At 30.6% G+C, this 25056-nt stretch overlaps 1 protein-coding gene across 1 annotated transcript in view; it reads left to right on the top strand.

The window, feature by feature from the left end:
* The window catches only part of Smp_174110 (putative protein phosphatase 1 regulatory inhibitor subunit 16a), a gene marked incomplete at its 3' end in the record, with an annotated part of 76499 nt that overhangs the window by 5769 nt on the left and 45674 nt on the right, over nucleotides 1–25056 (top strand). Inside the window, exon 2 of the mRNA XM_018789217.1 lies at nucleotides 22032–22102. Within this exon, the coding sequence (XP_018654683.1) occupies nucleotides 22032–22102 (71 nt within the window). The remainder of the gene's footprint in view (nucleotides 1–22031; nucleotides 22103–25056) is intronic.

Below are 25056 nucleotides of genomic sequence, written 5' to 3'. Positions count from 1 at the left end.
TCAACAAGCGTAGTAGACGGTGGATATTTTTATGTCAAATGTTAAAATAATGATTTTTATCTCATTGTTAGTAGCTGTGCAAAATGTTTACTAAAAAAAGGTAACTGAAGATTCATGACGATAATTATATTCAGAAAAACAGTGAACGGTATGGGTTTTACGGTTTGTAGTCCATAATTTACCCAAAAGTGTGCATACGAAAACAACAAATCATTTGAAGTTTAGGATGAATTCACACCTGTGTGATTTTTCTCAACTGCTTAAAATTTAAAATGATTACTAAAAAGATAGGAAGATCAAACAATTTCAAAAACATTGTTGCTTCTTGACGTCGAAGTGTTAGGGCAATCCTATAAAGTGAAGATAAAAAGCTCCTTTTCTACTTTTTGAATATACAAGAGACGGTGCCTACACTTGAGGAGGTAAGGTCGAATGGAGAAACAAATATTAAGTAAGCTTGTTTCCTTACGATTGCGAGTAGGAAAATGATCCAATTTAGGAAGGCTATTCACACTTGAAAAGGGGGAACAAAATGACAGATTTTTTCAATTGTGATGACTGTAAGATGTGTACTACAAACCTAATTGTATAGGTAATTTTTGCTGCTTAAAAGCCACATTGTTTCATTGGTCAAGTCAACTTTGCAATGCGATATTTTGCTTCTTACAATCAATGCAAGAAAATTAGAAAATAACACAAGTGAACTTGTAGTTATTTCAGTGGTTCCGGAAAATAATACATGTAGCACCGATATTTCACTTACCTAATAATACTGAATGACTGGTCTTGATGGTTAACCTGTAGATTTGTGTATGTCTGTGTTTGACCTGTTACTGAACAGCATAAATCCTATGTTTAAAAAGATCATTTGATGAGAGCACTTGAAATTCAAGAAAAATAATAAAACCTTTTTACAAAACAAACTCATTAAGACCTTTTTTAAACGGTGTTCTAGATTTAGGCTCACTGGATTGACTATTACCTTCTGAATTTTTTGTGTAAACGTGTTTGTATGCCAAGTGAATTGTAATTGTGCATAGTTTTAAGTACACATTTCGCAAATGAGTAAATGCAATTCAATACAAAAGTTCATTGTTAGTTTTTTGTTAGCTGATATTTAGTCAGCAGAAGTTGTGGTGCTATTTTTATTCAAATGGACCATGCCGACATAGAGTTTTATCTCCTCTATTTCAAATACTCATTCGACAAAAAAAGGAGGCAAACAACATAACGAAGCTTAAGTAATTTGAGCTGCTAATCAATTCATGTAGCATAAATTAAAAAAGCAGTTTTCACTAAGTAAACAGGAGTGTAAAGTAATCAGGGCAAAAGAATATGAATCAGACCTTTCGTGTATTTTCATGCTCAATCTTAGAAAGGTTATTGAAATACCTTTAGAACGTACTATGTAATAAAAGTATCACGATAATGATTTTGTTTGAAGTTCGGCTAATCTAAATCAAGTAGATCGTTAGCGAACCAATACTTAAAAAAGGAATGATACATTATATTTCGAAATTAGCTTGCTATTGTAACTACTAATTCAATTTAATATGACCGGTAGGTTAACCGACAATAAACAGAGAATAACTATGTGTTTGACATGCACACAAACCAAACTATTTAGAATTCATTAATCTAAAATTTTCGGAAGTGTGATTTCCACTAGGTGGTTCACTATTCACTTTTTAAACACAGCTGAAAAATCAGAACAAAATGACTCACCTGAGATCCAAATCTTTTTCTGTCACAATTGTTTTTATGAAAACAAACCAACTGAAATTACTTAAATGGCATAATGTTAAACAATCAAGTGGAAATGTTCGAGACAACAAACTTCTCTTTTTCAAAATCCACCTTTCTCATGATTCTTCCGATTTAGGGAATTGATTAAATTTGAAAGACACAATAACTATAGTGCACGAAGCGAGCCAATTAGTGGTGCTCAGAAAATAGGTACATGATTATAACATGGAAGCACACTGATTCAAATCTACTATAAGTGACTTCTTTCGATAAACTTGAGTTGGAAGGAAACATATGAACTAGTGTGTGGTTTTGACCTGATGAAGCTAAGTTATTCGTCTCAGTATTATCTTTACTGTTGAGTGCTTATTAGTAGCGAAGAAGATAATATAATCTGCTCTTAGATTGTTAAGTTAGTTCTTATCATTCGGAGATTTTCAGGAATAGTCTACAAACTAGTTAGCTTTAGCATTTGAACACTGTGCAATATATTTTGCCAAAAAATTTCATAGCACATTGACGTATGTCATAGAGGGATGTACATTGTTTCGTGTAGGGGTAAAATTTCATACTGAAGCCTAAATCTATCTAGACCACATGACTACAAATCCTCTCTTCCCTCTGAGTTTTTTTCAACTAACATATTTTGTCTGTTTCATGATATGGTATCATAAAAAATCACTTTTCATAAACTTTTTCATTTCATGGCAGATTCAGCTGATTTTCTTCTCAGTAAAATGTTGTTTTGAAATTAAACCATTATAAATAAATGTAAAATAAAGTCGTAAAAGTTTGCATCCGAAATTATAGACAGTGGGTGAAAGAAAATATTTTCGTTTAACGCCTTTGATCTCTAGCTATAGTGAATATATTAGTAAAATATGCTACTCATTGAGTTTAATAAACAGATGAAACACTGGCCACTTACCAGAAAATTTTACGACCAGTTCCCAAGTTCAAAAGACTCAATAAAAGATGAAGTATTTTTCACTACATAAAGTCCATTTATAATAATCTGATAATTGGAAGTGTTTATTAGATGTTAATGCTACATGGTTTACCAATATTATAAGCCTTAAAACGGTTCATTTGTTTAACTCCATTGAGAGTTCTTCAGACAAAGTAACCTTGTGAGCTAAAGTAGTTATATCAAGACGTAATTGATTCACTCATCCTTCTTTGCTGTTGACCTAAGTGAGAAAACTAAATGTTTTTGAATTAAAAAAAGAATGTGCGCCGAGATTTACTGACCTCGTTTTAAGATATTCTACAGAATATTTTGTTTTCTATATTGATCATTATGAAGACTTAATTCAATTGGAAAGTACACGAATATTTATACACCCGGCTTTGGTCCTACTGTTTCTGTAAGAGCTAGTGAGGTTAACAATCTGTGCAAACCCCACTGTTTGAGGATGAACCAAGTAGTTGAGTTTACTGATTATTTAACTTGTATAAGTTTTTTTGGATTAGCTTTATTGAACGGATGGCCAACACAAGACCCAGGTGCTTATGATAGAAAATCGACTGGATTTTAGAAACATGCACAATTCATGAAACTGATACGATAATTATTTGTTTGATAAGTGAGAGAATAATATTGATTTTCTCCATATTAGTTTGTTTTTTGACCGTCATAATAAAACAAGATTATCTAATGGGCAACATTTGGTACTTAATGACAGTGCTGATATTCATATCAGTGAAAAATCTACTTCAAAACCTAGTTTTATTATAACATGAGTGGTGGGTAGCACTGGGATCCAGGACACGCGTTTCGTCATATTTGTGACTCATCAGATATACGTACATGGATTCCAAAGTTGATATTCTTCCTAGGACTTGAACTCAGTACCGTTCGCTTCAAAAGCCGTTTCTTTATTTGGGATGCAGGAGCACTCAACTGATGAGAACCAAACACGATGAAACGTAAGTCCTAGATTCCAGTGCTAGCTATCGTTGATATCTGCTTAAAATGCTCTTGACTTAGTGGCAATATTGAGGAAATCAGCAAAGGATGCACAAATGTCAAAAGAACTGATCAAACGAAGTACTAAACATCAGTGGGAAGGTCCAAACAACCAATATACATGAACTAGCTACAATGGTTCCGTTCTTCTATTGTGTTATAACGCCACTTAACTTTATCTTGATAGTACTATTAATTTCAGTTAGTTTACATCTTTCCAGTATTTACAATTATTTGAAATCTGACATGAATATTTGATACATGTTTTATTGACTTTTTGATTGACTGTGTGCACTAAAATTAAACTTCGTACTTGCCTTTTCGCATAGTATACCATTAAGAATTATGAATAAGATATTGATTGGAAATGGTTATTACACTTCTCTATGGTTTGTTTCTCAAAAACATAACTATAACCTTACATTAGTCATTGAATCGTCGATTAGATCCAAACAATAGACCTCATTTATTTCATTCTACATTATTGTTCATTCCTGTTGGCTGAAAAATAGATTGTTCTAGAACTCATCATATAATGCTTCAGGTTTAAAGTTTGTGTGTTTGTAAAATACACAAACCTATTGTTAGATGCAAACTTGTCTGCTCTTGACCTGTACGACGCTTTTACGAGTTTTCTTTTCATTCTGAAGTATGTAGTTCATTAGAAATATGTTAGGTATAATTTTTTTTCTTTACATAATAATGATCACATAATGTATTACGAAGACAGTTTTGTAAATCACAGGAGAATTTATCCAACTAGTTTCGATGAATATCATTAATAATATGTATATTTGATAGCAGGATCTAAACCCATATAAGAAGTAGAGTAGTATAAATAGAACTGTGTTTTTAGCTAGTCAACATCAATACAGGTTTAAATTTGTCAATAACCTCTACTTATTCGTTTGTCTGAATACATTATCACAAATTTTGATTAGTGTTGGTGAAATAAGAATTTACTTTAAGATTTCGACTTATCTAAATGAACATCGTTTCAGAATGTCAGATTTGCCACGGCATTCCTGTGATCTGTCAAATTCAACATTATTTCAATTATATCAGGTATCGAACTACGAAATAATCTGTATATTATTTTCTTGTTATACATCAACCAGTCAAGATATCGATGTCATTCTACTCAGTAGTAGATTAAGAATTACTTGAATAATAAATCCTAATACTTGATGACTGATTACGTTAATTCTTTGTTTTATTCAATAAATACCCATCAACTAGTTGACGTTGAATAGGACCACGGATTCATTTGCTCTATAGAGATAGATATCTGTTCGTATGTCGATTACGATTCTATTTAGTTCCTTATAACTGTACAATCACTATGTTTTGAGTGGTAAAATTTAAACGTTTAGTTTCATTTTCCCTCCTAAGCCTACTATTGGTTTGAATCTTGTTTTATGCAGCCGTATTTTTATGTTAAACAATATAGAAATACATAAAATTGCATAACTTCATAGTAACTTCAAATCGCAAGTCGATTCAATATTACTCAAGGCAAGAACAGTGAGTCGTGCAAATGAAGTATAAACTTTAGTCCAAACACTATATAATCCTTAGCAAGATCACAATAATTAATTATTGTCAGCTGAGCTGTGCTTATCAGGACAGGGAACAGAAGGCCATCACACATGTGTGACAATTTATAATAAATGAAATTTTTTAAATTTCCTATTACACTAACAACAATAATTATGAGTTAGTTTCTAACGATGACCAAACTATTTTGTACCACGCAAAATTTTTAAAAGATAAGCAGTTACTATAGTGGTATGCATGTGATGTTACTCACGTGAATATGTTGAGGTTTCAATCTTAGAGTTAAAATAACTGAAACGTACTTGTTGTAGCAAGTAAGAGTGTTTTAGTTGTGCTTTAAATACATAAGCTGAAGTAGCTGTAATTTGATAGAACTTACCGACAAAAAAGTATTCTGATAAAGAATTTCGTTAAAATTACTGTTTAATAGTATTTGATTTCTGTCATAGACTACAGTAAATCCCATTTGCTGTAGAAAGTTATACTCAGGAATTATAAAAGATAGCCCTAAGAAATAAAACATCTTTATGATGAGCTATTTCACGGAATCATTTGTTTCGTTAGTATATTTGACTTAAGTACTATTAAAATTTGCAGTACCCTGCACTAGCTTCGAAAAATAGAATAAAAATTTCTAAAAGTTTGTCTATTTATTTCTTACCTTATAAAAAATTGCTACCGATTTTGATTCATTAACCTCCTTCCCATTCTCCCGTAGACATATTCAAGATAATCTTCAAATAAGAATGAAAAACTAAATAATACGGCTAATATATATGCACTGAATGTTTAAAAATAAGCGTACGGTTGTTAAACAACTAAGAAGCAAAACAGTCATAACATATCATGTAACTGATAGTCAACTGGGCACACAACAAATTAATAATTCATAGTTTTATGATGGCCATGTTAAAACTTGTGCGATAATGAGTATCATTGTTGATTAAATGTGTCATAACTTGGATTTAAACAAGTGAACATACTAATCATAAAAGTATACTGATATTTGTAATTTATTATTAACTCTATTTAGTGTGTCTCGGAACCGTAAGTGGCATAATTAGATTAAGTACATCTGTCATATATTTTGTGATATAACAGTAGTCTTATTAATGTATATTTTAATTCTCACTCTCCGCCTATACTCTTTTTATTTACCTTGAAGTAAACTTTTCCCGGTGTTGTGGAATTTTTAAGTATAAACCATTACATTAACTGACAATATTCCGCCTCACTATAATACCATGTTGAATTATTTATGAATTCATTTAAATGAACATAAAAGTTTGGAAAATTATACTTAACCGGTTGGCTGTTGAATATGGTTGTAGAAGGTAAATAGTAAATGCTTGGATTGGTTTAGTGGTAAGAAGTTAATACTGGATTAGGTATGAACAACTGACTCGTTAATATGAATTAGTCATGATATTTAGGACCAACTTTGTATATCAACTTTACTTGATATGTTTGATCTAGTTGCGAGAGTACCAATCAGTAGATCATATAATTCAGTAAAGGAGAAGTCAGTATAGTCAACTTTCAAAATATATATTTAATGTGGTATGTTACCGGGATTTGTTTCTATTTATTACTCCGTTCATGTTTTTATCGACCTTTAATCCTTGTTCTACTATTGTAACTAAGTTCAGTTCATGTCTACAAGTTTACGTTAATCACAGAACGACTAATGATCTTAAAGAAAAGATAAGCTCTTGTTAAAATCGTTATATAGCGTTGATCTTCAGTAATGCTGCTAAATTTATCCTAGTTATCATAAGAATCGAATTAGCTCAAATAGTTTCACAATGATTCATTTTTTTCATTTGACTTAGTCTTTTTTTGTATCAAGATAACACTCATTAAAGCGACTATGTTCTTCGCATACCTAAAAGTTACTTGTTTGTACATTTAAAATACTTTCTTTTGAGTTTTCCGGTCTAATCAAATTTCATCGCTATAGAATAAGACTAGTGTAAGATACAAAAATGTGTCAGATGACCATTCTCATTTTGGTTGATATTACCTTTGGGACTTACCTATAGGCCTTTATATCTTGTGTTCTGATAAAAGACAGGACTTGATGGGAGATTTCGAAATAGAATGCAATAAATGATTAACTTATTCGTGTTTTTAACTAACCGTGGTGTTAATGTAAGTGATTTCGAAACTAATCCCCGATTAATCAATCATTCTTTAACTATTTATTTTGATTTGTCGTAATGCAAAGAAATGCTTTTGTTCTTTAATCACTGAAATGAAATTACTTTGCGTAAACAAATTCTCACTATTTGAGTAATAACTTTTATGGTTTGTTTACTAGGTTTAATATAATTTTGAGAAAATTAGTAGATTTTTCACATTTATGTAGTATTCGCTTTGCAGATAAGTACACATAGAATCTTATTTTAATTAATATTTACGACAGTAATCTGAAGTACTTTGTTTAGATTTAATCTGTTGTCTCTCTTCTCTTTGTCATGTAATTATTATTTATCTAATCAATGGCAAACTACTACACGTGTAGGGTACTAGTATCTTAGTATTAATTGGTATTAGTCAATTTGCGTGTGAGCAGGTCAGCTTTCATTCTAAATTCATACAGCGTCATTAGTATAATATTCGGAATAAGTTGTGTTACGATGTACAACTAAATAATTTCTACTTTAATACTAGTTGTAAATCCCTTGGTTTTTTCGTTTATAATTATTTAAACTTAACACTAAGTTCACAAATACTAACAATTTCACTTCTAAGTATTAAATTTTCTCTATTTCAAAACAAATTTCAGAGCTTCAATCAGTTAACTATTTATAAAGAAAGCAGATTGTTTCAGTATAATAGATGAACACTTCTATTTCATCACAGAGTGTTTTAATCATTAAAAAGAAATAAGTCGATATTGACAGAAATTAGAGCTTAATTATTTGTCTGTTCATTTATTCGTTTATTAGAGGTATTTTCGCGGTATAAAAATTTATCATTATTCAGTGTATGCAGTGTAAATTCAAATAAAGAAATATAGGTGAATCATATTTTAAAATGTTCGCTCAAAATGTTGGCGAGAAATGTGATGTGCTATCTAAAATTCTCATTGATTTTTTAGAATATTGATTGACGCGTAATTTGTGAGCTAGACGGAACAAAATTTGTATACCAATAACAAGAAAAATTACATGAAAAAAAGTAAATAATGTAGACTGTGCAAGTATTTCAGTGCTTTTGTTCTGCTTTTGATTGGAAAAAATCGAAGTTTAATAAATTTTAAGCCTGACGTGTGTGCAGATTCAAAGTTAGAAGAAATGAATTATTTTGATATTGAATGTTAATGGATGGAATTTAACCACTAATTTAACGGACTAAAATGGAAGTCACAATTCAATAATAATGTAATTTCTTAAAAGCTAAAGTCTAAATTAAGTTTTTTTTAGAAATAACTCTTCGTTTATACGTTACAGCAATAGTTTGATATGTACTTTCATTCACAAATTAAAATTCAGTTGTAATCTTTAGATAACCTTTGGTCAACTTGGATTGAAAGGAGCTTGTAATTTGAACACTTGTACTTTCTCTATGTGTTTTTAGGAACGTAGCTAGTTAACGGTTGAACGAAGTGTAACATTTTTATTTTTATTAGGAAAAATTAAAACAAGCAAATGTGTATTTTATGTAGATACTTATCAATTTTTATTTATTTCAGAAATGTCATAGCTAATCTATAGGAAGGGAGAGCAACAGGTCCCGATAGATTAACAACATAGATCTTTTAAGGCGATGATCCATTTCAGTTGTTGAACTGACTGAGATGTTAGTTGACGTCTAGGAACTGGACGCAATCGCATCTAACTGGCTTCGGTCACTGATCGTCCCAGTCCATGAGAAAGAACAAACTTCCTCCTCTTACAGCAAAAGAGCAGTCGATCTGACTTATTTAGCATCTAAAAGATTAGCCTAAATAATCATTCAGCGCTTAACTGTTGGTTAAGGGACTAGGCTGGTTTCATTCCTGTACGTTGATATACAGGCAAAATATTCGCAACGGTCATACTTACCAACTCCAAACCATAATTTTATTTCATGACCTTAAGGTAGCGTTCGATTTCATAGATAGACAGGACTTATGGTAGTATCAAAATGCATTAACTTGCTCAGGTTCTTAACCCAAACACTATTGGTTAAGTTAGAGCTTATAGCTTAATATTTTCACAATTCTTAGTATCGAGTAGGGTACGTCAAGTTTGTCTACTTTCTTAACATTTGTTTAACTTAGCCATAGATATTATTTTGGAGATTACGCTTTTACCACAGGGGTTGATCTCCTACCAGGAGATTGACTTACTTATCGACTTAGAATACAATGATTATACATCTCTGTTTGATCAAGATTTTGATAACGTGTAGTCGTCTGAGTACCTTAAATAACATGTTTGGAATGCCTTTCTCTCCCACTATGTATAAAATGTTGCCTTAAGACTGGTCAGAATCAACCCCTAAACTAATGATAGCTGTGAAGTAGTTCAGCATGTTAATCACTTCATTTATCTCATCCCATCAGTCCTGGTGGATTGGTGCTTGAAGACATTTCTGTCCAGATTCAGCAAACTTGACTGGATCTTGACAACTTACGTCAGTTGTGGGGTAGACGACATGACTATCAACCAAAAGACCAATATACTGATCAATAGTTCGACGTTTTACTTTATGATGGTGGAAAGTGGTCTTTAGAAAGAACATTTTAGATCATTAGTACTTGATCACAAATGCCTTCTGAACACTGCTCATATATATATTGGGACCATCAAATTATCAACTCTGAGGTTAGATAAGTATGACAAGTCGATTGATGATGTAGTCAATCCTAATCAAATGAGTTGGTTAGGATGTGTAATACGTAAGCTCATCCACCAACTACCTCGACGCTCAACGTTAGCTGGTGTGGAAGTGGGTTGGTAGAAAACTATGAGCAGCCAAACCAAGATATGGTATCAGTATACGGAGTCGTTATCTGTTGATCTGAGCCATTTTAGCCGAGGCTGAACACCTGGTGTGAGTCCGCGCGATAACTACGATGCGCAGTTGGGTGAAATGAGTTAGAACAGTTCACAATGTTTTAGGTGCATTTACTAGATTCTATCACTGGCGGGATACTATCAGCAACAGTATTTTATGGGAGAAGACAAACCAGCTTCCAGCTGAAGAGGAAAGTAGGAAAAGACGTTGGAAGTGGATGGGACATACAATAAGGAAATCACCAAACTGCATCACGAGGCAATCCCTAACTTGGAATCCAGAAGACAGGCGGAAAAGAGGAAGGCCAAAGAACACATTACGCCGGGAAATAGGGGCAGATATGAAAAGGATGGATAACAACTGGAAAGAACTGGAAAGGATTACCCAGGACAGGTTAGATGGGGAATACTGGTGGTTGGCCTATGCTCCTCCACGGGGGGTAACAGGCGTAAGTAAGTAACTAGATTCTAATTTTATAAATTCCTTTGTAATCCTTTTATTCTACTGACCCATTTTTTTCTTTAACCTTGTCTTTTATGTCTAATGTTTTCAGTTAACACTAATACTACTGCCTCCATTACCACTCTGATATTTTCCCTGACGACTTAATCTCTCTGATAGGGTATGCTAAATTGAACTGATGTAATTATGTGCCAAAATCTACGTTGTATATGATTGACTGACCTTATTGGAAAAAATTAGCAACCACAGTCACACCACAATAAAATTTCTACGATTCTACATGCATTTCCAACTTGTACATTTAGATTGTTCGCGCGTACAGTAGTTTGCTAAGTCAGTAGATCTGTTAGTCTCAATTAAATATATTTCGGAAGAAAAATGGCTGACCCTTCCAAATAAACATAAACTGTAAATAATTAAAGCTATCATTTATGCAATAAGCGTTTGACCATAGTAGCATGGCTAATAGCTACTTGATAAATAGAAGATAACTAACCGAGGAAATAAACCCATACCTTCTCAATCCATAAACCTCACTTTTTCTCATCTTATCATAGTTAAACTCAACTAATATTTAAATTTTATTAATTTAACAAGAACAATGAATTCATTAACAGTTCAAAACTTCCTAAAATCTATGACTATCTGATTATATGTACTAAAATTGGAGGTTATCTAGCCGTTAAAATGATGCTAATGTTTGAGCGAAGTTTCTTAGTTGAGTTTGTATATGTAAGAAATTTCGACAACCACATAAATAACTTACGTTGGTGATATATTTAAAAATATACGAATACTGTAGTGCAGAGTATAACTTGAAAAATTATTCTGCATAGCTTTAGAGTTTGTTATACCCATACACAAACGAATTTTCATAATGCTCCCTTGGAAATCAAACAGTTACCTGAGTAGATAAATTAATCTCTTTTTAACTAAAAATACGTGAAATATATATCAGATTATAAACCTTATTACTTTTGACTTTTATTTTGGCGATTAAAGTTTCATCTGAAGACTTGGATATATTTGGTACTTTGTTCCATAGCCTGATATGCCTTTTATTAGTATTTTTGATTGTGTCACTAAAATTTGTTGTAAGATATACAACATGCATATTTGATGAGCGGAAATCAAATTTCAGACATTCGTTCTACTTAGTTTATGAGAATCAAGAAAAAAATCTAAGTAGTACAATCTCAATTACATAGAAATAATTTAACTAGACAATGCACACGCTTGAACATTATCCATCACACTATGATCTGTGACCGGCAATATAAAACCATGTGAGAAGAATAACAAAATAACTTATTATTCAATTTACTATTGCTTTTCTATGATAAAAAATTAATTTCCCAGCGTTTTATTTAAGTTACTAGAATTGAACGCAATCGAAACATATTTCTTCATTATTTATAACTGTTTATATGTTATAAACTTTCTATGTACTTTCTTGTCTATTGCGTATAATAATCTTTTTCTTGCATTACTTGGATAGTTATACAGAACAGACATTTTATGCTGGGTTATACGTTTAAGGTCCTAAGCGATGACCACCAGTCGGTGTAATCTCAACAGTATGCATCAATTTGCCTTAAGTCACACTAATTAAGCATTCAGCTCTCTTCCAAATTCTTTTTATAAAAGGATTGAAATAGACTATAGCGTACAAAGAGGAATTATATGAGAGAAGAATGCCGATTACTGTAACTAGCGTAGTCAAATATGAATCGTTTGAGTACTTTAATAGCATAACTGAGTACAGTACTCAGTAAGTCATATAAATTTGAGATTTAGATGATTTCATAGTATAGTCACTAATCCAGATTACTGTCGGGTTTGTATTTTGTCAGTTCATTTGTATACGTTTTCGGTTAATCTTGATGTTTTTTTAAAGTACAGAGGTCACAATAAGTACAGTGAAATTTATCGATACATATTTTTCCACAAAAAGATAAATAGTAAAGTCCAAATTACTCAGTTTTAAGAAAAAATGGACTATTCGCTTGCAGTTCTATTCATTGTTTCAACTCTATGTACATTTGGAAACAATTTTTTAAATATCACTTTAAAGATAAAATAATGTGGAAAACTAAACAGATATATTTTCATTATTAATAAATCATTCTGAAAAATTACTTCATAATTAGTTCTTTCGTGGACTGCTATAGAACAAACAGTCAACTAACCACTGTTTGCTACCTTGATATGTAATTTTTCTTACTGATGTCTATCACATGACTAATGCTAACGGAGCTTACTGTCTTGTTTGATAAGTCGATCTCGCGTAGGTTTCAGTTTGGTTACAATTTAATTTATGTGCTGAAGTAGACAGAGTCTATTCGTTTCTTATATATGACTAGAATAACTTAGTCAGTATTGGTTTATAATGTCACTCGCTTCTATTGTCCTCAATTCACAGACATTGCCTCCAACCAATGTATCTCTCACTGAAGGGCTTCGCTAAACGAAAGCCAGACTTTGACAACCTTCATAATTAAAGTACATTTTACGTTTCTAACTACGAAGGTTTGCAACCAATAACAATGGTGAGCTACGTATATTCAGTTTAGCTTTCCACTTTCTTCTGTTTTATGCTTCATATTCGATTGGCGCAGCCTAATTAACTGAACCTTAATAGATAGTTTACTAAATGATCATGAGTAGTAGTTTCACTAAACTGTTGATATTGAAACAAAAGATATATAAAATCTATTTTTAGGTTTTCAATTAAAAAGCACAATAACTTAATGATTGATAAACTAAGTATAACCGGCGCTTTCTAAAAATGTGAGATAATAAACCTACACATCTATCCAGTTAACTTATTACTGGAAAAAACAAAAGCATTATATGTTGCTTCCAACATGCACTCGCAAGCTGGTTTCAGTAACCTTACTATACTGTGTGTTGGCCTGGGTTGTTTGCCAGTTATCTAATATCTATTTTTGTTAACAAATAATTGACATATTTTTAATAATTATTTTATCTCTTTCTTATGCTGTTCGTTAATGTGAAGATTTTATGCATGTTGAATATGAAATTAATTCAACTATTCATTATATTGCTAATAACGTCAAAAACATTGATTACTTTAATTACACATATCAATTAACCATGATAATTTTATCAATAAATGAGCCAAAAAGACACCTAAAAATGACATTTAATAAAGATATTATGTATGTATAAATTTATTTATTTCGTTGCCAACATATAATTTAAGAAATTTACACAGTAACTTTATTAAAAACAGTGAACATTTGTAAAGCAAAATATCGACCATTGTTTTAACACGTAAAAGCTTGTGTGACTTAGCCCAAATAAAGTTTCGGTCACTGCAATGGTTTTTCAATAAGAAAAATAAAGACATATGACTAACCAATGTCAAGAAGTGTAAAGTTGCTGATGGCTATTTGACAACTAAAATTGTCTTCATGCTGTATTAATCAACCCATGTTGAATGAGTTTACCATCAATAAACAGTATAGTATTCCGTCACATGCCACTGTAATTTACGCTGCGGGGAGCTTTTTCTAAATACTTATTTTCCACAAACGATAACAATTTGTGTCTAGTTTACTTATTTTTATATGTACACTAAGTATTGATACCGCATATGTTCTCTTCTCTTATAAATAGGTCTGTGGATTCCGACTTTGCAGATTCATTGTGGTATCTATCCTAATAGTCGCTTATTTAGTTCATACTACATAATTATATCAGTATATGTCTGATAATTACTAAAGCCTGGGTTTTGTTCAGATGTACTTTATTATTAAGTATTTGACATGGAAGTTTCCTCTAATTTTTCGGATTTCATGTTGAAATGTAATTCATTTTTACAAATAGTTTATTTAAAAAATAATTATTTTACTTGTTTAAGGTTTAGTCCTTTAGGTTTTGTTTTATAGTTTCATACTAAAGTATGCAAACGGAAGAAAGACTGGGGAAAAGTAATTAGTTTTCAGGATAACAAATTAATCATATAGTTCTCTTTTTGGGAGATTGTAATTAATTTCATTTTGATGTTACTTACATCAGCTCACATTTTATAGGAAGTGCATGAGATTAGATTTTTTTATTCTTGTTTATTATATAATTTAGTAATCTTATGCATAGCCTGGCATGTGGGATTGTAAAGACGTTTTGTTTTATCTTGGATGAATAAAAAAAAGTAAAATAACCTGTATATTTTCCACGTGAGGTATTCTTGGAATAACTCTGACATTTCTAACAATGAAATATATGTAATTAGTGATTGTATGACAGAAACTGATTAGTTTATCTCATGTATTAAGAATAATCTAAAAGGTTTGTATTGTCTCATCATCTATTCAGTAGTATGTTAAAAACAAACGAAACTATCGAAATATTTTCTTGGTTTTTATCTGTTCAGTAATTAACTGCTTTAATTCATTTAAACTGACAAAAATAATTTCAAATGATTATAAATTATACATTTTAAGGCTCCTCAGTATTAACCTCATTGAAATTAGCGTCAGATTCCAAAGGTGAATAGAAAAATTCAAAAAATATACCAATCTAATCTTGAGACAAAAGTTGTTAAGCTATTCACTTAAAACTTAGTAAAACAAAGATAAATAATCTAAAGAAATATCTTAGTTGATAAATCACATTCATTATTCAAGTATGTTGAAATGATTATTGGAGCTTTTGTAATTAAGTGAAGAAAGGGGATAATACCGTTAAAATCTGAGTGTCAATAATTCTGGAAACAGTTTTGACTATGTCAAACTATGCTCAGAAATAATAAAAATATAGTAGGCAACAAAATAATAACAAACATAAAATTTCATTTGAAACAATAAACACAATTCTCTTTCTACATTCGATTATTAGTTTTTCTACTGATCTTAATAATAATGCAGTTGATTAGAAAAATCATGGAATGTTTTGCAAGATACTACATAAAGAGTAATAATATTGGTGTTTTTGCAAGAACGTTTCATTTAATGGTTATAATAAAATTTATTATCTACGCATTGCGACTGAAGTTATATTACAAATATATTTGATCAGTATCGTGACCTAATGTGATAATAAATGTCACAATTTTCGGTTCCAGTTCAACAGGTAAACAAACCCATTTTAGATGTCAACTGTTCATAGGTCGTAATATTATTTACAAATTACTTTATAAACAACTTATTTCCCAGAGTTACCAGTGCACCATTTTAGTTTAATTTCATTGTTAAGATCTATTAGTTTTTGACCAAACCAAGAAAAATCATTTCTGACATTTCTGTACACAAAAAATAACTTTAATGTTTGCAGAACTGCAAAGATGGAAGAGGAAGACCGTGTTAAAGCGAAGTAAATGGTAATATTTGAAAAAATTCTTGTTTCATTTGTTTTCATTAAAATACCTGCTAATGACACTTGGTGTACATGGTAACCTATCCAAGAATAATTTAATTTAAACGTTAAGTAAATTTTGATACGGCTTTAACCTGAAATTGTTGCTGTCTAATTGGTCTAGACAAGTCTTGACAAACACTACTAACTACAAAAGACAACAAGAAATCACTTATCCCTATTACGTACTAAACAAAATAAACTACAGGATTTTTCTTTGAAATTTTCATATTTATTTTGTATTATCTATGTACTTTCAATATATAGTATGTGATTTACTCAGATTTTCAAACCGTTTCTACAATGTGACTTAGCGTTGGTTTTCTGAATCCCTTATTTTTTATGTGTCTTAATGTTCATCTATTTTACCGCTATAATACTAATCACCTGCTTATGGTCATTACATCATGGTCCCTCTTTTCCTAGCTTGTTTTATTATTTAAAATTTACCGAAAAGAGACTAAGCAGTGTATTCTTTATGTAGTTTTTGTAAAACAGTAGAGTTTTAATGCAAAAGCTAACCTTTTCTCATTTTCCAGTATCTTTAGACGTAAACTGAAGACAGTCAGTTCTAAAAACGGTGTCAAATTATGTTTATTTATCAAACACATATTTTATGGTTTTTTGACTTCTCTGGTAAATCTTTAACTATGGTAATTTTCGTAACAGTTGATCATTTTCATATTATATCCACATAACTCAGTTAAATATACAGCTCTCAAATAGTTATGAGTATATTCTGTTGATAGATATAGATATAAGACATTATTTAAATACTGAATTATACGGTAAACATAAGAGTTTGTCAGAATAACATTTTACATTTATTGTTTTTTATATCAGAATATCCCAAAAAAAAACGGAAAAAACATGGTATTCAATTTTAATCCACAAGTAATGTCACTGCAGTGCATTAACGGTTAGAAAATATGAAAATTACATGCATTATTCATGGAACATGTTTGTTCATCAGTTGCTTAATAAGTTTCAGAAGCATGCGATTTCTTCTAGGAGTTATTGTATATTCTTCTAACAATACAAGAAACTGCTTTTTTATTTAGTTGCAGCATTAAAGTTGATAGTACTAGGAACTCTTATTGTACTTGGTCTCAAACTACAACACATTTCCCTCTGTATTAACATTCCTTCATATGCGATGAATTTATGTGAAATTAAGACTTATACTGCTTATTTCTGAATAAAGGCCTTTCACCATAACAAGTCTGAACAAGCAGGCCTAAATCTTTGTAGTAAGAGTTACACCTGGTTTTTATATTCCTTTCGTCCATTTAATTATGTTGCATGATTGGTTAAACGCAAAAGTGTACTTAATAATTAGTCAAACGTATAATTTCCAACGCTAATTCGGGAAAATAGGTCTATCCAATGTATTCATTTACGTTTTACTGTGTCCTTTAAGTTATTTAGTGGATTTATATATCTGAACATTAGTGTTTTTACTTCGTTGTTTATGGGTTTTATTAACATCGGGATGGATTTTGTTCATTCAAATCTATTCATATCACCTAATACCTCAGTTCATTAATTAAGGTCACAAAATACGCTACCTGTATTTTTATCCTACATTCATTTCCTAATCAGGCATTATTTCCATAATACCGCCCTCGTTGTGCTTTCTCTTTTGGAGCTGTTATGTAATAAATTTGGTCGAACATCCTTTTCTGCTTTTGCATATTTTTATTTGCTTGAATGAACTCCAATCAACAAGAAGAACGCATCTTCATTAGAAGCTCTTAAACAGAAAGGTAACTTGATGTATTTTCCCAATCCTGCTTTATTGTTTAAACACACATTCAAAAAAAACGTGATCTTCAGTTAGTTAATTTGTATGTAGTGTGGATGTTTTCGTAATTCATATGAAGATATCTAAATGTTTATATAACATGTCAACTTTAGATGTAAATGCAATTCTTTTGTTACATACTGGGAAAAATTATTTTTGCGCTTCTATTTTTGAATTTGAATGTACATTCATATTTATTTAGTTAAACCTATGTTCATGGAAGTCTTAAGTGACATGTCTCGACGTCACTTTTACTCAGTAAAGTCATCACTAATTTGTGGTTAACTAAGATAAAATCTTTGCAAATCTTTATCAATCAAGCAAATGTCTAGAATTGTTTGTCAATGTAATATATCAATATAAGCCTAAGGTAAAGTTTTAGGAATGGATTGCATGATAAATACTTGACTCACGTATGTATTCACATTAGCAAAGTAGTCGATTTTATTTGCTTTCGTCACCCAATGTTTTTGCCGATCACTTAAAGATTTTTTTTCACTGTGCACGCAATTAAGTTTCTTTAAAACATCAATTATTTAATTGGCTACATTATCTTTTTAATGTCGACCATGACATACGTATTTGGTAACTTTAAACCTAAATATTTCTTTTTCAGTTAACAAAACTACAAGAAGTATTAAAATATTTATAAAAACCTAGAGTATGCTAGTTAGATTAGTATAGAGATTTTTATTTTCAACATGGTGTATGTAGCTTGCTAATGATGTTTTCCAACAGAATACGAAAATTCTTTTTTTCATGTTACAATAGTCTGTACTGATGAAAACCGTAAATGTTTTTTTAAGTTTTATGTGTTTGAGCTTCACTACAATGTCTATTGATGCACCGAAAATGTCTGAGTACCATATTTCAACTGTCGTTCATTTGATGAATGGCATTTATTTATTGATTTGGAATCAAATTGCTTTGTATATCATTGAATTTTTTTGTAGAAAAAGCATGCATTTTACAGTTGGCTAGGTCAACATTATCTGTAAAAAGTGAAGTTTAACTTGCCTTTTTTTGAAAGGGGATAGGGCAAAAACAGTTAACAATACCAACCAGTGAGAATAGTAAGTGCCTCGACTTACATTATATATGTCAACAAAAACTATATACTATTGCTACTTTTCACAAATGTTAAGACACCAACGACCAAACATTGAATGAACTCGTCGTGATGTTTTATTTTTTGATAGCTGAACAAAGTATTAGGTAACTAACAAAATTCCTTGCTTGTTTTTAGACATAAACTTTAACGTAACTTCAATCATTATATTCCTTCAAGAGTAGTTAATATGAAGTAAATATAAAATTTGTTTCATTGTACGTTTAGAATTCTGAAGTTAATTTTATTTATTTGTCTTTTAGTTAAGCATGATGTTGTGTAAAGCATTTTGCACAGATGTCAGTGAAACATTTGAGTTCTGTAAGTCCGTTAAGAGTAATGTAGGTGATATTGATACTAAATTTTAGTTCAATTCAGATTCACTTTAATAATGATATATAAGAAATTATCTTACCACTAAATAATGAGAAAATGGTGTTTTTTCTTAGAAACTAGAATATATCATGATATATTAACGCATAGATATAAACTGAGTCAACTCCTATTATTGTAGACTAGTATATGTTGCGTTTAGTTTAGAAAGACCTATTGTGAAATTTCAGCTCACCTTGCTCTTAGTTGTATTCACTAAGCTGATATGACAGTTTTACAATTGGATGATTTATTGACAAGAAAAAATCCCTCCATTAGGAATAAATTATGATGATATTAGTGGATTATAATTTGACCATTACTGTTGTTATCCACGCAGAAAAAATTCGAATACACACAAATGAAATTCACTAGACAATAAATATAAACTAGATATTCCAATGTCCAACCATTATTTCGGTTTGATTATCAGGTTTGTCTAATATTAAATCTATTTATTTTTGCAATGAATGCTTTCTACATCATAAAATCCATAGATTTACATCAGCCGGATATTTAAGAAATCACAAAAAAAATATTTTTTTAAGCTTATCTTGAAAGTTTTGAAAATTTATTGTTTGGTTGCAGAAAATATAACTTATATTTTTACCTTTTCAATATGGTAATAAAGTGAAGATAAGCACTGAAAGATCAATGAGTAACTGTTTGTCTTTAATAGTGATAAAACTCAAGTATAACTTATATGATAAGAAGACTTTATAACTATAAATAACTCTATACATTTTTAGTTTTTAAAATGTTTTCGTGAAGAAAAGAATGTATCTGTAAAGTTGACAAAACAAAACTTTCTACGTCACTTCTGAATTGTAAAATGAAGTCATCTTTCGATCTGAGATGTTGAAAAAAGTTGACGTTTGTTTTCTTTAATTCTTATACGATACGAAATTCAAATAATACGTTTAGTGAATAAAATAATCTTAATATCAATAACATTACCTGTACTTTAGGTCGTTTATAAATTATTTTAAAAAATGCTTAAATTCATGCAACATAGTTTGTGTAATAGATTGAAGTATTTTTAAGATAACAAGATAAACCTACTAGTTAAATAACACGATTAACTGAGTGAATTACAACACATTTCTTTCTCAGAAGGTACAAATATTTGTTGCGTTTGATATTTTATTTGGCATATTTGAATTGTTTGTCCATAACAGCGTTAATGCAGTAGCCAAATACAATAAACTCATCGGAAACGAGCTGCATCTTCCGAAACGTACTAGTGATTTTCCAATTAGTTTAATAAGAACTAATCCTTATCACTTAAACGAAGAACCTTAATTGTGCCTTAAGTTTCAATTTATTCTGAGTGTTTTTACTAATAAGTGTTTTATAGCACACAAGAGGACAGAATTGTTAGGAAATAAAGACTATTGCTACAATCTATTTTCTGAATGAATACCAGTTTAATAAAAACAAATAGTGATGAATAGAATACAAGGTAATATAGGACAATGCATATTTACTGTTAATTTTTGATAAATAAAATAATCTCAGTTTCCCAACAAAGTGAGTAGTAAGAATACAAATGTTATTAAGTTATCAAGTTAACTCTTAAAGAAACCTAATTCCTATCTGTTAGCTTAATCCTGTTGTGTTTTTTTTATTGACATCGTGATAACTTCTAATCTCGAAGGTCAGTTAACGAATAATACCGGTTATGTATACAAGAATTATTAAGGCTGAAATAGTGTTCTGAAGAAATAAAGATCATATAACTGAAACGCAACATAATTTATCACAAAATTTAAGGGTACTAGTTATTGAATATAGATTAGTTCAGTATTATTGTATTTCCTTTATCTATCTATTTTTCAATTAAACTCTTATATATAGTAATTTTAATAGTAATTTTACAACTGTACATTATAGGCTTTTATTGTCATAAATATATAGTGTGTAAGTGTGTGACTGCTAATATGAAGTAATATAACATTAAATTGAAATTTATGGAATTTAGCTTCCATTGTAAACGATAATTGATACATTAATGTTCTGATTAATACAGTGGGTTTTTTTAGCTGAAAAAGGAATTTTTTCGAAACTATTTCAGATCTTGGGGTGCGTGAATGAAATTATGAACAAAAACACTGATCTCACAATGAATATAATAAAAATAGAATAAAAGTTTTATGTTTAACAGCGTAGGTCATGAAATTCAGGTTAAGTTCATCGTGATAATACCATGAGAACTCACTTTGAAGGTTTATGGCGTTTATGTTAAGGTGTACTCGCTTAATCTTTGGTGATAATTCTCATGTCAACAATTTTAGACAGTAATTAAAACATAATGAACATGACTTACATAATTTTATGCTCCAGATATGGGTAATTATTAATATTATATAATTATCGAATGTTCAAATCTAATAAATACTGGCGAATGCATTTTTGACAGTACTGAATAATATTATACAACTGTTATTCGAATGCTACTTTAAGCTGGAATATCTCATTAAATGATGAAAGCGTAATCATCTATATCTCCATTTCCTTTGTTTTAAATGTCAAAGTAAGAATGTTATGTTGAACTCATATGTCGTTTAATTATGAACTGTATCGTCATACAAACTTAATAAGTGTTTGTTTTCTGTCTCCGATTTTAGTTGAATATTTGCTTTCACATGGAATAGATCCAAATATATCTAATGTTGATGGACTGACAGCCTTACATCAAGTAAGTGTACTGAATAATCCTAACATTATTTAATTACTTTGTGTTTAATTGCTTAGAATTTTAGTCGAAACAACTGCAGTTATGTAGTCAGAAAATGAACAAAATTTACATAATCTATTAGACTTTATGAACAATAAAAATATATGTAAAAGCTAACTGAAAAAGTATTTTACAGTCAGTAATACATATTCAAAAAACTATGCTATTTAATGGTTGACCCCAGAATAACATTAATTTCAAGCTCTTTTTATTAGTAGTTCATTATAGGTCAGGGATAATCCTTCATTGAGGCCTGTGGCCGACAACTAGATTCATCGGAGTTTGTTTCTTGTTCGATGTTCTGATTCAGATTCTTTAGCGCTATAATGGTGAAGAACAATGAAGGTATTTTTACATGGACACACATTGAGTTGACACATTCCATTAGTTTTAATAAACTGTACTTCATGATACTCCTTTTATTCACTACAGTACCTGTGTATGATTACATCACAGGTGTTATCTAACGTTCCATATCATCAGTCTCAACTTATTGATTTTCTATAGAGCTGATGTTATATATATATATATATTTGGACACATAAATATTGGTACAAAGGGGAACCAGATACATATGCGCCACACAAATCTTATTCGATTCGTGTAAGGGCTGTGATACTGCCCGGGTACCCGAACCGAAGCAGGTGGTTATCTTAGGGGACCATACCCCGAGCTTTTGACCTAAAGCTCTGATCCACAAGGCAGTGGAGCATCGTGAGGAGATGCAGTCCTATGGTAGCTGGTGACCAACGATTGATTCATACGCCATTTGTTCCCTAAGGATGCTGGAGATCATGTACACCATTGGTTTAGAATCGAGGTTTTCCAACTCCCCTAGCTGGACTCACCGTGTTTATCAACCCGGTTAAAGCGCTGGACATTCGCTTTTCGTCCTCTGGATTTCGTAAACGACACCCACGCCACGAGAAGGCAGTGAGTAGGACTTCCCTGACAGGGTCTATATACGCGTGGCCATGTGAGAGCATTTCGAGAGGAAGAGTGGACTCTCCCCACTCTCGGTCGTACCAGGGCACTTGGGGGCATATATATATATATATATATATAACTAAATTAATTCGGTACCACTATTCAATTGGGCACCAATAATTTGACCCTCCCAATTTTTATATCGACCCTGGTTTATGGTTGGATATTACCATTTGCTTAAACACTTAGATGTAATATCAAATATGTTTCTATTTTGCTTGTGGTTTCCTATCATGAACTGTAGGTTTGTTTAATGAGGAACAAAATTTAGGCAGAGTCTGAACACTACTAACAGCATTAAAAATTATATTTGATAGTCACCTAGTTCTCAAAATGATTAACATTAATGTTATCTGTTGAATGATTGATATTGTTTACGCAATCTGGAAATGTTAGTGTCCAATACAGTAAACATTCAAAAGAGCACAGTGGATTTTCAAGCCCATAATATATTGTTATTTCATTAGAACTTATTTGAAATTGAAAATCCCTTCCAATTCAAATAGCCCTCTGAGTTATATAGTTTTAAAGGATATAGATAATAGTTTTCCATGTAATAAGATATTTTTACAAAATCACCAATATCAAAAGACTACAAGCAACATGGAAATATCAAAATAGACCTGTACGAAACTCAGCATACAAATAATAATGATGTTTCAAAGCTTGGTATTGTATCTTACAAGCATTATACATCGTATTAAAATAATGTTTATTTTCTTGGCTTTGGGAATTGAGTAGAGTTTATTTAATCTTCGTGAAATGGTATAACAACTACTACTAAAAGAAGCACTTATTTGTAAACATCTGATTAGTACATATAATAACAGAGCTTGTTTCAAATGTTGAGTTGTGATTATTGTGACTGTTACTACTTTTAGCTAGAATTGATAAATAGCCCCCAAAAAACAAAAGGTTTACAATGGTTTTAAAACAATGTTAGTGAAATCCTCTAAGTTTACAGAACAACGGATGAACTCATTACTTACATTTGAAACATCTCAAATACATATATGTGTATAATACCAAATGTAATACAAACCCCTTGTATATCGAATGCACAAAGTATCAATTACTTTGTTTTAATAATTCAGTTTCGTTTCTTACCTGAAGCAAATGAATCCTAAATTTATCTTCAGATTTAATTTCTCATTTTAACTTGAAGTAGAAAAGTTTTTCTCTTATAACCACTGATCAGCATTCATTTCATTGTAGATACTTTTTCTCTATCAACGAATAATATGATGGATGTTTATTTAAATTACTTAATGAAATAATCTGCTTTTACAAGCTTAAAATAAGGAACGACAAATGAAATGAGAGTAGATGGGAGGGGGAAAAATACTAATCTTATTTAAGTAGATTACTCAATATTGGTTAAAAAAGGATGAATGAATAAACAAACAAAAAGGACTAGTAATAAAAAAGTGCTTGATTTTAATAAAAATCTTTATTCTGTGACACAATAACAAGAATTTTTTTCAAATAAATAAATAAAAAGGACACTATACAATAATTCAATAACAACAACACTGCATGATATACTTGAGATACAAGATATACTCCAATAAACAGAATAAAAAACAAAAAAAATTGCCTCAAGTATATAACAAAGAATAATTGAAAACTGTATTCATAATGGTCATCTTTTTGTACTAAGACCGTTTTTTTATTTGGTAAACTGTATAGACTGTATAGATATCATGACACGGTTTTCAGCATGAAATGATGACATCTAAAAAACTAATGAAAACCATAATTAACTGACCTGCTGTTTCTTTTAAGATTAGATTCGTCATAGTTAAGATTTTTTTATCTCGGCAGTGAATTGAAACTGGGGTGATTAAAACTAAAGGACATGAACGAGAATTTGAGACTACTAATGACAAACTCGATGGTTCACATTCATAACCTTCTTCAAATCGCTA

Source organism: Schistosoma mansoni, chromosome W (genome assembly GCF_000237925.1).
Source record: "Schistosoma mansoni strain Puerto Rico chromosome W, complete genome".
NCBI classification, from domain to species: Eukaryota; Metazoa; Platyhelminthes; class Trematoda; order Strigeidida; family Schistosomatidae; genus Schistosoma; species Schistosoma mansoni.
The sequence above is the reverse complement of the archived record's forward strand: the minus strand, read 5'-3'. Positions and strand labels throughout refer to the sequence as shown.